A 17,002-nucleotide genomic window follows, 5' to 3' on the forward strand; every position below is an offset into this window, starting at 1 on the left:
CGCTCCGTGGAGGCGATCGTGTCGTTTGCACTGGAGGAGCTGTTGGATCCTATACAGGAGTTTGTCTCTCTAAATGAGCTGCACGATCTAAATACCCAAAAGTATCTGGTGATTGGACACTACGAAAGGAACTCTCATGAGGAGTATATGGCTTATCGCAGGGCTGCGAGCAATATGAAGGATCACTGTCAGTTCCATGTGAAGTTCACTGAGGCTAGTGGTCCGAATTCGTTGACGTTCCAAGAGCACTTGAATCACACAGAGTCGCTGAGCCTGTTCACCGGCAACATGTCCAGCCAGGAAGAGCTGATGAAGTGGTTTACTATGAAGTGTATACCCATTGTGCGTGAGCTGACATTCAGCAATGCCGAAGAACTCACGGAAGAGGGCAGACTCTTTGTTATACTTTTCCATAACCCTCAAGATAAAAAATCTCCAACGGATTTCAAAAGAGTAGTGCGCACCGAACTGATGGATGAAGTGGAAAAGGTGATTTTTCTGACTGCCGATGGAATATTATTTGCGAGTCCTCTCCTCCATATGAACAAAACGGAGGCCGACCTACCCTTCATAGCTATAGACTCGTTCGCGCATATGTATCCCTTTCCCGAATTCGAAGATCTATACAAGCCGGGAAAATTGAGAGAGTTCGTAAAACAACTCCACACGGGTGACTTGCATTGGAACTATCATTTCTCGGAGTTCATGAACTCTATTGATGACGACGAAGATGATATTGCGGTTCCCTCACTGCTGCCGCCCGCTTCTAAGTTCATTGAGCTGAGACCCTCCAAACATCGCTATACATTCGCCAGGGATGAGCTCTGATATGAAGAAGGAATAGGAAAAAAGTTTGAAGTACATATGTAGATCACTTGAAACAAACTGAAACATTGATATGAAACTATAAAAATCTGAGCTAGTAGCAAAGAATTTAATGAAGAGTTGTAAAATTAATTGAAAAGCTTGTTATCAAATCACACTTAAAGATCAATAATAATATTTAAAAAAATGTTATTGTCTTATAATACTTAAGAACTAATGACTAATGACTGATGACTGATGACTGATGACTGATGACTGATGACTGATGACTGATGACTGATGACTGATGACTGATGACTGATGACTGATGACTGATGACTGATGACTGATGACTGATGACTAATGACCAATGACCAATGACTAATGACTTATGACTAACGACTAATGACTAATGACTAATGACTAATGACTAACGACTAATGACTAATGACTAATGACTAATGACTAATGACTAATGACTAATGACTAATGACTAATGACTAATGACTAATGACTAATGACTAATGACTAATGACTAATGACTAATGACTAATGACTAATGACCAATGACTAATAACTAATGACTAATGACTTATGACTAATGACTTATGACTAATGACTAATGACTAAAAAATTGTGTTTATAGAATAATCTTGATCATCAGGCTCAAAATCAAAATTGATATGATTTCCCTTTTTCCACTACTGCAGAAAAATCTGAACGTAACGATTCCTTATAATTGTGAATATTTCGGATTTCTAATAACGTCTCCATAGAAGAGCTAGTCTGTGCGCATGCATTGAGTATGCAGACGACTGTAGAACGCTCGCACCTAGTTGGACATTCAGAGTCTGATTATGGATGCTGCGACAAATCGAACACCAGCCTATATGGGCATGCCTGGCCATTGAGAACCAACTAAAGAGCTGGCACGCGTCTGCAGAGGAGAATGTGTGCTGGTTCCTGGAACCAGATCAAAAGAACGCAAAGCATTTGAATATGCGAGACGAGCAGGAATGCTAATGAACTCATTAGTGAAACAAAGTGGGCAGCGAGTGCAGTCTGGAACTAGCACTGGAACTGATACTGGAACTGGTTCGCGTGCCCCTGGGGCATTGCTCGTATATGGAAGCGCCATAGAGCAAACACTTTTACTCATAAATTGTCATAATTAATAATAAATTTATGGACAGTTGGGCAGTTGGGAACTACCAAAAGGAGCACTGAGCTGGATCGCGACGGAACCAACTTTGGAGCCCGGTTCTAATGAGCGTCAAGAGCGCGTGCCGTGCCACATTCGCCAAATGCGGCACCTCGCGTAGGCCACGAGCTACAATTACCAGAGGCTTCCATAGTCGGTGCTCGGTGGCTCGTTTTGGAGTGGCAGCTGCCCCACCAAATAGGTGTTGAGCCACCAGCACCACCAGCACCGCCATCACCATTAAAGCACCATCCCATCCCAGTGACCATGCCCACCATAAATAACTGTCAATAAATGTCAACGTTTTTGGGGCGCATTAACATAGAAGCTAAGCCGATTCGGCTGACAGCTGCTGACGCATGGCCCAAGATTTGGCAGCATCTGCAGCTGTATATGTATCTGTATCTGTGTCTGTATCTCAGTCTCTATCTTAAGCTGTATCTGGCCATCCATCGCTGTCAGCGTCTGTCGTGGCGCAATTGATTTAATCGCCTTTTAATCGCCTACGCCTCACCTGCCCGGGCCGAGCTGCCCAATTACCTGGCCGACTCGTTAGTTACCTGCGGAAGTCACGTGCGGAAGTTTTGCTTTATTTTCAAGTACCTTCCCGACTTTCCTGTCCCTATAGCGGGTACTCACATGCAAGTTCTATATTAAAGCTAATTTGGCTTCCGTTTAACATTTACACACTTTGATTTTCCGTTGCAATTAACCCAAATTTGGATTTTTTACAATATTTTCAAGTTTATTACATGAAGTGCCGCCTAAATTATGATGATTCTCGGGTATTGCTACTCAAACTAGGTTAAACTGTTGGAGCACATATACAATTTGGAGATCGTTTCTTATTTAGTTTCTAAGAAAGAGGCTCTCTAATGGTTTACTGACTTTAAATTAAGTAGAGCTCTGATTCCATGTAAAAATACACGAAATACTTTTAGCTTAGAGATGAGCTTCTCTTCTCTTTCTATATACACTCACAGTACTGCAGCTTAAAGCTTGATCAGTGACACGCAAAATGCGCCAATAGAAACGCAAAACGAGCTGAATTTACAGCTAGCGACAAAAATGAAGAGAGACGAAGACAAACACAAACAAACGCAAAAACGAATACAAATACAAATGCAATCGCAATTGCAATTGCAGCTGTAATTGTAATGTGTGATATTTCAATTAAAAACTAACGGCACAAGTCATTAAATGACATATACAACATGTACACAACTCGGTATGTGTGTGTGTGTGTGTGTGTGTGTGAGTGCTCAACATATTCAAAGTTGAGCGCAATCAAATGCGCTGATTCCAATTGCAAGTTCTGCGCGCACAAAAAGCCGTTTACGTCCGCCATAAAAAACACAAACAAAACGTTTTTGTTTAATTAAATTAACAAAATACGCGACCGATAGCCAAACAAAAACTCGCATATTTTGCACGCCAGCAACAGCAGCAACAACAGCAACAGCAACAACACGTGTCTGCTGCTTCGTCAACTAACCTACTCAAAGAGCGAGAGAGCGCCGTGGATGCGCGCTCTCTTAAAATGAACGCGTTGCTGCTTGCACCGCTTGTCCACAGGCCTGACCTGCGCTCTCTCGCTTGCACAGCCCCAACTTGGTTGCCTGTTCAAGTCCATTTGTCTTGTGGCTCGCTCGCACCTGAGCGCTGGTCCGTGAGTGGCGTTGCCGTCTCGCTCGCCGACTGGTTTCAACCCGTTTCAGCCAATCGGCAAAAAGCGACTCGCCATGTGCGCACCGCACACAAAAAAGGCGGAGCACAAGTGCACTCCCTTGCACCCTCGTACCCCCGGCTGTGGATCGTAGGTGCACGGGCCCTATGACGCAGCGCGGCAATGGCGGAGGAGCAGCGCTGCCAGCCTGTCTGTCAACCAATTTGGCGTCCATGACCAACCATGACGACTTCAGCTCCAACTCCAACTCCGACTCCGACTCCGATTCGAGCGTCGACAACAAATGCTGCGGCTTTACATTTTGACATTTCGCACGCACAGCTGTTCCTGCTGCTCCCGTCTGCAGCCTTCTCGAGTCCTGCTGCGGTTTTGCAATATGTGAAATGCATTTTCGAAGATTTCCCACTGCGGTTTCCACTGCTAATTGCACGTTTTCTCCAGCAACTAAACTAAGCAAAGTAAAAAGGTTTATTGCTGTCGGTTTTTGTGTTTTAGTTATTAAACTGTTTCAAATCGAATTAAATTTTTCGGTTCATTTTAAAATACAATTCGAATCGTCTCGATGGTGGCTAAAAATTTTTGTATGTACAAAATGTGAGAGTTTACAAACTATATGAATAGTTCAACACATCAATTTATTTTTGTTGTCTTTAAGTATAATTCCATAAATTATAAAAACTTACAAATGGTAGCTGATTAACAATTCGGTCATAGCTTATACTTATTTAAGATAATAAAGTGTAGACAATTTTGCCATTTTTTTGGCTTTCTATAACTTAAATTTTTTCAATTGTGCTAAAATCTAAATTAAAAGAAGATGGCTGTGATGAGTATATAACATTTTTAAAAGAATATTTAAATAATTACTTTAATATTTTTTTTAGTTTTTTAATTGATTTTATTTAACTATATATTTTGTTTTTTTCAATATACTTTGGTTAGCTATAATCTAAGCAATTATTCATAATAATGTTATATATAAATTATATGTTTTTGTAATATTATTGTCTGGTAATAATTGGAGAGATCAATATGTAATTTTTTCCCATAATTTTTAGAAATGGTAATAAAAATAAAATAAACAAAATTTTTTGTATAATCTTGTCCAAGAAGAGTTGCATAAAAGACAAATAGAATTTTAAAAAATAAAAATAAGTAAAAAAAAAAAAAAAAAGAATTAATTAAATAAATAAAGTAAAGACAGTTCGAATTAAAAAAAAGAAAACTATATATAGACAGATATATCCTAAGTGTTCTCTCAAGTGAAATGATCTCAAAATATTTTTTGTAAAGTTTAGCTATAATATATATGTATATATTTTTTTTACAATTTTGTAATATTTATTAATTCAAATAAAAAGTAGGTAATTGTATATGTTTTGTATTCTAAAATAATAATGCGCTTAGCTAATTCTATAGTTTGAATTAAAAAAAAAAATTTAAGAATATAAAAATATATGTAATATGCTTAAATCTATGTATATTCAAATATGTAAATGTTTATATGCTTTTAAGAAATATAATAATAATAATTTATTAATAACAATAAAATACTTGTACAGAAATCTTATCTCTCTTTGAAAAAATCCGAATCTCCAATAGAATTTTAATATTTATTTGGTTTTGAGTCTCAATAAAGTGAGGTGACACAACACCAGTGTAATGCTTGCTGGAGAGGCATTAAAACCCCATTTGAGAATATCAAAACAGAATCAAATAATATGTTGCCCTATGTGGAAAAAGGTTTAAATTGCATTGATGACAGTGCAAACAGTTGGAATGACAGACGCGACAAGCTTGCCATTAATAGAGGCCAAACAAATGGAAATTCAACACGAACTAATGTCGAGGCTTGCCAGAGAAATAATTGACAACAAAAACACAGTTATACTAATCGCGTTGTTGTTGTTGCCGTTGATTGAATGAAATAATCAAATTAGCCGATAAGCGCCGGGCAGCGCTGCCTGCGCTCAGGTGAAAATGCACTTTGCAGTTTTATTATGATTATTGTTTGCCGTCGCGAATCGTAGCGCTAAATAAAGCAATTTCCTAGTAATGCAAAAATGGCAAACATTACAGCATTGCGAGCGTTTCGCATTCCATTTGCAGCGGCCCCCATGTACCATAATATTCCCCAAAGGTGGCAACGTTGCAGTTGCTGTTGCATTGATTAACTAACCTGCCATTGCATAATGCCATGCAGCTCGACTCTTTATTTTCATTTCATTTAATTTTTTAATTTTATGCAGGCGATTTTCCCCTACGGAATTGTTGCAGTTGTCAGCCGAGCCCAAAAATCCTCTTCAACAACAGCAACAACAACAACAGCAGCAGCAACAGCGATGACGAGCAAAGCAGCCATAGCCAAAGAGCGAAGAGAGCAGCTGCATGTAAAAACTGCCAATGCTGCCAGACGCTGCACGAAAAGGAAACAAAAAATGCCAATCCAAAGGCGAGCAGCCGGAGAGACAATACAAAAACGAAAACGAAAAAAAAAAAATTGCTTCGTCAAGTGCTCCAATAAAAATTCCGCCGCCTTTGGCGCGCGCTGCACTGCTCGCTCCTCAGCATTGGCTGCGCTGCTGCTGCCGCCTGTTGTCTCGCTCAGTCACCTTTTTTCGCTTAAGAGATCGTCCTCTGCGCTTTTTGCGCCGCTCGCTCTTGAGCTTTCGTTTGAGTGTTTTTATGTGCACTTGAAATGAATACGTGCGATTATTGGCCGCGTGTGAGAAAAGAAAAAAATTGAGCGAAGCTGAAAAAAAGCGCATTTATACGGTTATGTATTTGATTTTCGTTTTTGCTAACGGCTCTTGCAGACAAAAAGAGAAAAAAAAAGATTTTAATTTGAATATTACATGTAATAAAAACTCATTATTGTTGCCCGATCCGTAAAAGTTGGTCAATGGGCTAATGTGCGTCCAACACGGCGGATGCTTTTCTGCCTCTTCTTTTTTGTCTGTGTATTTTTTACTACTGTACTACGCCCACTGTTGCCAGCGAGTAACCCTGAAATGGAGAGACTTCACTGTGGCGTGCAACACTTCTTCGATCCACGTTTTTACTGACTCGGATGGAAAGATATATTTATATTCATTTAGTTTAGTTACTTCTACGATCTATTTATACAGACTTAAGCATTTGGGTTGTTAATTATTTATTCCAAAATTTGTTTGACTTTTCAAAATATATCTACTAATAATAAATTTTGGTTTTTGACATTCTTGATTTACAATGGAGTAAAAGTTAAGATATATAATGATAAATAATAAATCTTTGGTATCATAAAAATATTTTTTCTTTAAGCGTAGTAAATAAAGACATATGATTTATTTCCATGTAACTAAGGTTTTCTCAAGAGCAATTAAGAGTAATACAAGATAAGCCGACTAGGTGATCTTCCTTATTATATAAAATATTTTTCTCGGTTAATATTCTTATTATTATATGAAAAATTCGTACACTTCGCTCTGTATATTTTGCAACTTGTTCAAAAAACTCGCAGCAGAATTTTAATAAAGTTTTCATATTTTGTTGATTGATTTGTGATCGTACATTGGCTATATTTATATTGAACTTTAAATTCAATAATTTTTTGTAATTATATAAGTAAAATAAACCGAATATTTTATATATTTAATAACCTATGCTCGGTAGCGCTTTGATTCCATTACATTGAATATGGAATAGTTATCGACTATCTGAGTTTAATTTGTATGTCCAGTGCTTTATTAGAACAGGACTAGTTCGTTTCAGCTCCTCGTCCAGATCAAGACTGTATGTGACAGATGTATACTTGTTTTAACAAAATCATTATACTCTTAGCTCTTATTTTTAACGTGATCAGAAAGAAAAGGTATTTCTTATTTCAATTGGAAGCTATATCAAGTTGAGGATCTAGGTAATAAATATATTAATATCTTACAATTTTTACTATAGCTCTTTAATATGGAGAATACTAACCATTGTATGAATACATATATATACATACAGTAATATATTTTGTCATATATCGCATACCTTAGCAATAAATAAACAATATGTATAAGTTGTTCTGCAGGAATTCGTTCTTGACAGAATGTATTCTCTTTTAGTAATCTTAAGTGCAATAAATAAGAGGGTGAGGGACAGAAAGAAGCAAATCGACTATTTCACCCAGAGGCGACTCGTTAAATAGTTATCTCTAGGCTACGCCACAGCCTGATGCCGGTCAGCTCGCAGGCCATGCAGCATCCCAGGACGAAGATGACGATGGCGCGACCGATCTGTATTCCATATAATACATTACTCTGGGTGAGCTCATCTTCGCCGTTGAGGGGGACTCGAAGGCCTGGCTTATTGCGTCTATATTGAGTTCGGGTTTCTTGGCTCGATGCAGTTGGAGCAGCAGTAGGTGCATCCGACATGTTTAGCTTGCTTGGAGCAAAAAGAATCTCTGTTATAGATTGTCGAAAATAAATTCCTACCAGACAATTTAAAAAATTTTCAAAATTAACAACAATGACAATGAGTTAAAGACACGCCTACTTAAACCGTTAATTATAGCGGCGAGTATAGCTGTAACTTTCCATTTTACTAGCAGGATGACGCCCACGCCCACGCACACGCCTACGTCTAATGTGCAACACACGCTCAAAGAGCAAAAATCAAATCAAAGCAGCTCAAGAGCGCAGCAAAGCAAAAACCACAAACAACTTTTTTACCGTACGGAGAGCGCTTCCCAGAGAGCGCAAGCTGGAGAGACAGAAACAGTGCGAGAGAGAGAGAGAGAGGGAGAGTTGTATTTGCTTTGCTTGCGCGCGCCAAACAGAAGCAAAAAGCTGCGCATGCGTCTCAGTGGCCCCCCGCCCCGTCCCGCTTCCACACACAAAAAGCTGCTACGTCAGAGCGAGAGCGCGCAGCAGCCACAGCAAGAGCGCACGTATCCATCCATGTGCATGCGTGTGTGTGTGCTTGCTGCTGTCGACGTCGTCGTCGTCGTCGCAGTGGCTGCGATTTGGCGGCGAAGGCATTTGAATGTTTTTTTCGCTGGCTCAGCCAGCATTCGAGTTCGGAATTCTTGCGAGCTGGCAGCATAGTTTTTTGCGGGCCACAGACTATCGAGTAGCCACTGTAGCAGCCAGTGGCCAGCAGCCCAGCCCTGTGGACACTAGCAGCAGCAGCAGCAGCAGCAGTAGCAATCGCAGCAGCATCTCAGTGGACAGTGGACAATTTTCAGGCAGGCTCGAGTGGCAAGCGAGTGCGTTTTTTGTGTGCGAGCGCGCGTTACGTCAAGAATTCTGTTGCAGTCGCCAACTGCAACGCATTTTCGTCATACCGCAGCAGCAGTTGCAGCTGGCCCTTTGCTCTGCATTCACAATTAACAAGCGCGTTAAAAAAGTGCAACAACAACAACAACAACAAACAAGTGCAACATATTGTTAAACAGCTACAACAAGCACAACAAAAAATAAAGAAAAAAGCCAAACCAATAAAAGTGCTCTTTGTGAATGAATATTGTGAATGCATACTGTGACGCCATTTTAATTAAACTCAGAATAATAAAAGTGCAACTCCTCGCTGTGGCTAATTGTCCAGCATCTTGCTCAAAAGTGAAAGTCTCAAGTAAATACAACATAATAAAGATTCACTTAATCGCAATGAATGCCGCAGTTGAGTGTCTTTGGGAGAGTTAGAGGACTTGGAGTTATAAAAGTAGTCGAAACTCTAGAGATTAGAAATAGAACATGAAGAGGGAACAAGGAATACAAATTTAGTAACTGTTGTTTAGATTACGTTGCGAACATTGAAACAATATCTTAGACAATATTTCGATTCCTCAGTCGATAGTTTAGACAATATACAGTATAGCTTAGACTGTATTTTAGAGTCTTCAAACGATAGTTAAAGAATTCCTATTAGAAAAATTTCCCTAATTATTCTTTTGATTTTCTAAAAATTCTTAAAATATTCCGGTTTTTTAATTTATTCTGCATATATAATAATAACATAAAAACGTTTCCATTTGATGATAACTTTAACAAATAGAAGTACTATATATTTAAACACTTTATATACTTTGTGCAACGCTGATCTAGATTTTACTAAAATTCAATTCAGAACGGAATCAACTTTGAAAACATAAAATTTGTCATATATTTTGTGAAAATTGTTTAAATTCATCCACCTCTTCATTCAGCTTAAATCGAGTATTTTCCGAATTTTTTAGTATTTTCAAGATCCACTTTAAACCGAATACTAAAGTATTTCCATAGTTGATGTTATATAGATATTTATATATCTTAAAAGACCTTAGAAAACCAGTTCAGTCAAAGTAGAATCATAGAACTATCTTGCTATAACTAAGCTCTTAGAAGACATTCACCTATAAAGCCGAATTTCTTATATATTTAACAATAGATCCCATGATGATTGACATAATTTTCAGGCTCCATAAGAAAGCTGTAAACCGAATCTGTGAGAAGATAATATATATATGTTCCATGTGCTAATTTGACATCTGAAACTAAGCATATTTTTCATCGAGTTAAACAACTAAAATCTTATATAGATTAAAGTTCAATAAATCCAACTAAAGGAAAACTAAATTTCAATAAAATCCACACGATAAGAAACCAAGAAAAAAGTTATCAAATGCATTGCCTGAAGCAAAAAGTGTTTAATTGGTGAAAAGTGAAAATTAAATAAGAAATCGCACAGAAATAGTAATTTCTGAATCGAAAAATAGTGCTGCAAGTGCGAAAGATAGTGTTGAACAACGCCGCAGTCGATCGGCTAAATGATTATGCATGGTACCTGGTACAAAGGACCACAGCTGGCGCATCATCCACACACCGACTACCATCAGTTCCGATCGTATCCATCGTTCGTAGTGACGCCCTATCACGAGGGTCATGCGGCCACGCCCTGCCCACCAACGCCCTCAACGCCCTGCCACAGCAGCAGCAGCAGCAGCAGCAACCATGGACTCGGACTTGGTCTTGGACTTGGACTTGGTGTTGGAGTTGGACTTGGCCAGAGTGCAGCAGCCGAGCCGGCGCCAATAATTGTCGAGGGCACATTCGCTGCGGCCGCCGCTGCCGCCGCTGCTGCAGCTGCAGCGCATCCCGTTGCAACAGCTGCAACTGCCGCCAGAGCTGCGCCCAGTCCGGCGATCAAGATCGAGCAGGTGTTCGGGGAGCAGACATCGGGGCACTCAACGCTGGTCGAGGACTATGCCCTGAGCCTCGACTGTCCCGTGGAGCATCAGTTTCGGGTGAGTTGCCACATGCCGCCGCAAGGGGCGTGCCCCAAATCAATTTCCATCAAATCATCCAATAACACTTAAAGCCACAAAAAATGGGAGAGTCGCCAAAGGGCAGCGGCAAAAAGCCGACAGCGAGTAAAAAACATGACAACAAACACGCCCCCAAAAACACGCACACAGTCAAACACACACACACACCCGCGCACTCTTCGAGCGAGAGCGAACAAGCGAGCAATCGGGCGAGCGTGCGAGACAGCAACTGCTCGCTCTTAGCTTTGCTTGAAGAGCGTCGCAAATGCTTTGAGCGCCTTTTTTGCTCTCTTGAGCGCATTGGCTCAAAGCTTGCGCTGGCTTTTTATGGGCGCAGGACATTTTTTGTGCCGCGCTGGTTCGCGCACAGGATATGCCATAATTAGGCAGCGAAAGTGTTGCGCCCGAAAGCTTTCAGCAAAAAGCTCCGCAATTGAAATAACTAGCGCTCGAGTTGTTTGCTAAAGATAACGGTGCTAGCCACAGCAACATGTGGCAGCTCGCAAATATCCTTTATGGCAAATATCCAGCGGCAAACAACCTGTGGAGCGTCGTTGAGCCTTTAACCTTGACTGATGCAAGTCAGAGAGGGGCAGGTCAAGATTAGCGGGGAGTTTATTAGGAGAGGAAATGAGTTTTAATGTGACGGGGAAAGGGAAAAATATTTGTGGTTTATTTTATTAATTTCATTTTTTATTTTTTAACAAAATTATGTTATATAAAAGTGTTATTTTTATGTACCAACTAGTGTTTTTCTACTTTAACATAATAATGTATACACTGAAAATTAATTTTCAGGAAAAGTAACATAAACATGAAATCTGATAAAATACTTTTGGATGGACTCATTTTTTTTATTATTGAAGGATATTTCACTAAACATATTTCATATGAAAATTTGTATATATGTATTTAAATAAACATAGCAAATAATTAGCAAAACACAGGAAATTAATTATATCTAGTAATTTATTACAAATTTTGTAGGATGTTAAATTAATTTTGTTTTTCTGTTTATTGATGTATAATAATAAATAATAAAATATGGCAATCAGAGAGTAAATAAAATGAATCTCTGGCATTTAATTGATATTTTATTTGATTGTTGAAGGAAAAATCAATCTCAAAGCAATAAAAATTAAATTAAATATGAAATTAAAATAAAATTAAATAAAGAAAACAGATCTGAAGGAATTCACGGCATCTCTAACATCGATTAATAATTCCAAACCTACTTTTGTCCCTAAATCAACGAATATGTTATGTCAGTATTAATATTTAGTTATTTATTAGAGATTATAATTAATATAACATTTAAAATAACTTACATACTAAGCATTGGCACCTGCAGACTTTGACAAGTTTCATAATAATATTCAGCAATTTTAATTTTCATTTCTATATTGTTTACTTCATCTTCACACTTATTACTTCTTTGAACTACCCTTCCTACTACTTCTATTCCCATTACAAATCTTTCATTGCCTACTCAAATACTCCTCTCCCTAGTTTTAATTATATTCCTTGATAATCTTGTTTACGCTCTCCCTCTTTCTCTTTCTCGATATTAGGATCTATATGCTATCTTAGCATATTATTGATCAAACTCATAGAGAGATAACTGTTATTTGCAGCATTTACTGTTTTGCTCACGCATAGCGCTTGTCCCTTTATTTCAATTATCCTGCAACGGTGCTGCGCTGCTCAAAGGCCACGCTCAGCTTTAGCTGCAGCCGTACATCCTTCGCCGTTAACAGCGAGTTCACAAGCAAGGCCATGCATGTCTATGTGTGTGTGTGTGCGTGTGGCAAATATTCGCGCTGCCAGCAAAATCCTAGCACATAAAAAAGCAACGCATATAAAAACATATGCTTCAGCTCCTGTACCAGGACACTTGTTTTCTCTTATTTTTATTTTATTCCTTCTTTCCTCAGAGCGCATTGCATTGACGCCGCCGTCGACGACGCTGACGCTGGCAGCGCTGCCGGCGCGTTGCAGTTGTAGCAAAAGAGTTTTCTTGTTCCGTTTGTTAAATTGTTTTTAAAGCGCTTAAAAAAATTGAAATGAGAAGGAGATGGGAAAGGGAAAGGGGAGATGGAAGATGGGAGAGGAAAGTGTGCAAGGATAACAGAAAACAATGTAGCTTTATTGAGCAATTATTGAGGATAATAACTGACGCAGAGAACTATGTGATGAGATTAGGAAAAAATAAAAATAAAAAATACATAAAAGATAATAACAAAATAATGCAGGAGCTAGGACTCTACAAGGATATATCTCTGTATATATATGTGTACATATTGTATGTATATAATAAACAAAATGAAGGCAAAGGAATTGATGCTCATGAAATGTTAACGGCCAAGCGTTGACAGCGCTGCCGACGCCGGCGTCGCTGCTCGCTAGAATGTTGAATGTTTTTATCCTTTCTTCGATGTGTCGTCGCTGCGCTGCCAGTGTGAGCTTACATATATATTTGTGTGTGTGTGTGAGCATATCACACGGTTTTCGCTTTTCTTTTACAACTTTTTGTTATTATTTCGTTTTTTGCTCCTTTCGCAATGTATTTTCTTTCAGTCGCTGCTTCATGTGAAGGCAAAAAAAAAAAGAGAATACAATTTCACTTGAATTTTTTTTATGCTCCTGCTGGGTGTGTGTCCTGGGCCAGGACCTAGTTGCTGCCGCTGCCGTTGCCGTTGCTGCTGCGGCTGCTGCTGCTACTTCTTGAGTTTCCTCTTCGCGCGCGCCATTTTTGCTGCTGCTACTTACAACAAACATGGCAACGACTACGGCTGCTGCCATAAGTCGTCCTGCTGCTGCTTCCGGCGCAGTCGACGCCGACTGCGACGCTCACGATTGTTGCATGTGTCCGTGGCCTTTGGCGCGCTGCAACTGTCGTTGTCTTCAGTTCGCTTGCGTTTGGCCAAATCTATTGGTCGACGGCGCGACGTGCGCGTACGCGTCGCGTGTTTCATTCACCACACCAACGCCAGGTGGCGCCACGTGACACCCGCACAAACAAGACGAAACACGCCAGCAAATCAAACAACATAAACACACGACTAACACAATTAGAAGCATCATCAACAGCCACAAGTGCAGCACAGCCGCAGCTTCGCGTTTCGTGGGAAGCACCAGCTAAGCTCCACCTGGCTGGGATATACTTACCTGACATACCTTTGCTGCAACATCAGCTGCACTGTATCTATGGCTTGTGTAAAGCATTTGCTGCTTGCTGAGACGATCAACACTCGTTTTGCTTAAGTGTTGGAAAGTTCAAGTGCTGGAAAGTTTGTAAAGACAAAAGCTTTGGTGTATTACATTCATCACATCCAGTTGATGTCGTTCTTATCGGCAGAGTATTGTGTAGCAGTGCTACACACTAAGATCTTAGGGTTGAGAAGAAAGTATCAGTGCTGCATAATTCTACAAGAATTGACTGTCTTAGATTTGAATCAGTGTTGCACAAAACAGGCGGGAAGGTTTTTATGAGCCTTGCACAATAACTAAATATATGCTTAACCTACTATTCAAATAATAATAAATTAATAATAAATAGAAGTCTTTTTTTTATCAATTAGTAGTGTTGTGTAACAGTGTTATAATAAGGTTGTACAGCTTTACAGGCCAAGGCTTGTACATAATTTTTTAAGCAAAGCTTTTATGAGCTATATAAGCTAATTAAAGACAATGCAATAACTTTATTTAAAAAAGTTTTACTTTTTTATTTTATGTACATATTATATACATACTACTTTTATAAAACAAAATGTTGAATAGCATGCGTTCTTGATAGAAAATTGTATTATTGTTTATTATTATTTACTTGTACTTAATATTGTTATTTTTATTTTAGTGTATATGTTGCTGTTTGTTCTTTTTTTTTTTTTTTTAATTTGCTTTTTTATTGTTTTATTTATTTTTGTTATTTTTGTATATATACATATCATTATTCTATTAAATTTATTATATCGAATTTTTTTTATTTATATACATATATGTATTAAAAAAAAGTGTTTATTTTTGTATTTTAATATCAATTTCTACTTAAATTTTAATTTGTTATTTAATTCTGTTTAGTTCAATTTTATGTTTTGTATTTATTTTGATTTTGCTATTGCTTTAATTTGTGTGCATATTTTGGCCAAGATAAATATGGCTGATGCATTAATTAGCGCCGCGTAGACAATTTGCACACAATTGTGGGATAAATTATGTGGGATTAATGCGATTTAGACGTGGAATGCACGGCCAGTGGGTTCATCAACTACTTAATATAGGCATGTAGCAGAGGTGCCTAGACCAATCAATATATAATGATTATGCCTGTCAAGGACTACAAAAGTGTTAATCCTTTCGCTTAAAGTTTTTCTCTGTTTTTTCCTGATGACTTCAAGCAAAGTTTAACTTTTGCCCTCTTGGGACTTGAATTTGTTCAGTGTTTCCTCGCATAGAGTATCCGGAACGCTTAACACCAGCTCGTCTTCAGCTGAAATAGTACTTACAAACTTTTTAACACACACACACAGCCATAAAGTGCTATAGCAGCAGCAGCACCAGCAAAGAAAACATAATAAAAATCACAAACATGAGCAAACCGTATAAAAGAAAATCAATCTGCCGTGCTGTAACCCAAACCTTGCTCCAAATGCACAGCTTACTGGACTAGACCGACTCGCTTCCAGTCTCAGGGCCGCCCACTCCGCCCGGTTTGCTGCTCCTTCGCCTGCCCGCAGGACATCGCGCACATTCAGCTATATATATTTTTTTTTCTTATACGGTTTCTTACAAGAAAATGCTGCAGTGCGCTGCAAATGTATGTCTTTATAACGGCAGCGTGCATAAAAAAGGAGCAAGGAGCAAAAATTATAAAATAAGAAAGAAAAAATATAAAAATGAAGCACAGAGAGCGAAAAAATAAAATAACAACAATATCAACATCTCTGGCAGACGAAGGCAGCAGAGCAAACCAAGGCGAAGCAGCAGCAGCAGCAGCAGCAAAAAGAAAAAAAAAATACATTCACAACATACAAAACAGTTTTTACACACAAACACATATGTGTGTCTGTGTATGTGTGTGTATTTCTTTGTATACATATTTGACTGCTTCGCGCGCGCTCGCAATTTCTTTTTGCGGCTTCAGCTTCAGCTGCTGCAGTTTGAGTTTCTGTTGTTCAGTTGTTGCAAGCTATCCCACGCTCGCTGACTGCACGACAGAGACGGACGGGACTGAGACAAGGACTCCACACAAATACACACATACACACATACGCACACGCACACAGAGAAAGAGAGATAACATTGACTACGTTTAGCAGCAGCTGCAACGCGGCGTATGTGTAATACGCATACAACTAAAGCCCCAACTTGCAGTGTGAAACAGAGCCCGCGCAATTGATTTATCTAAGATCTAGCATGAGATATATATCAGAGAGAATATATCTCAAATAACATCTTTGTGTGTATTATGTGTCTGTTACGTTCCCATGCAAGTGGCCCGAGCGGTGGCGTATACGTGATGCGGCAAAAAATAAAGAAAAACGCGTGTTAAACGCGTGTTTTTTTCTTGCTTTACAAGCTCAACTGAAGCAGCAACAAAAGTTCCTAAAGAAAGTGCAAAAGTTTAAAAATAAAAAAAAAAAATTAATAAAAAAAAAAAATAAATGTGAAAAATCGCAACGTGAAGTTCCTAAGAGGCACAAAGTGCTTGAAAAAAAAAAAAAAAACAAACAAAACAAAACAAAATAAATAAATATATAAAGAAAAATATATAAAATTAAAATTAGTTCAAATATTAAATAAAAATAAGAAAAATGTTTATAATTTAATAAAATATTCTAAATATAATTAAAGTATAAAAGAAATATCATATATTCATTGCGGATTTACAACAAAGAAAGAAAACAAATCGAGTTTGTATTTAAAATAAAAATTAAAAAATCATAAAAAATATTATCAAGGCAAAGAGCTTTAAACATAAATATTAATAATTTTTTATTTTTTGTTTATTTTTTATTTTTATTTTAAATTATGTAAA

At 38.2% G+C, this 17,002-nt stretch overlaps 1 protein-coding gene and 1 long non-coding RNA gene across 5 annotated transcripts in view; one reads left to right on the plus strand and one right to left on the minus strand.

The window, feature by feature from the left end:
- The window catches only part of LOC149270695 (uncharacterized), a 36,190-nt gene extending 22,284 nt beyond the window's left edge, over nt 1-13,906 (minus strand). Inside the window, exon 1 of the long non-coding RNA XR_016268703.1 lies at nt 12,294-13,906. This is a non-coding gene — a long non-coding RNA (uncharacterized LOC149270695). The remainder of the gene's footprint in view (nt 1-12,293) is intronic.
- rn (rotund) overlaps nt 8,707-17,002 on the plus strand; it is a 55,027-nt gene continuing 46,731 nt past the window's right edge. The window contains exons 1-2 of one of the 4 annotated variants that reach the window (XM_089463007.1): nt 8,707-9,293; nt 10,089-10,944. In XM_089463007.1, coding sequence (XP_089319133.1) covers nt 10,468-10,944 — 477 coding nt within the window. In that variant the 5' untranslated portion in view covers nt 8,707-9,293; nt 10,089-10,467. Of the gene's footprint in view, nt 9,294-10,088; nt 10,945-13,887; nt 13,959-15,009; nt 16,878-17,002 lie in introns of those variants that run through there. The other 3 variants (XM_018019071.2, XM_089463009.1, XM_089463008.1) reach the window with 3 other exon arrangements.

This window comes from Drosophila arizonae, chromosome 2, assembly GCF_054131065.1.
Source record: "Drosophila arizonae isolate 15081-1271.41 chromosome 2, UAZ_ARI_1.0, whole genome shotgun sequence".
Lineage (NCBI taxonomy): Eukaryota > Metazoa > Arthropoda > Insecta > Diptera > Drosophilidae > Drosophila > Drosophila arizonae.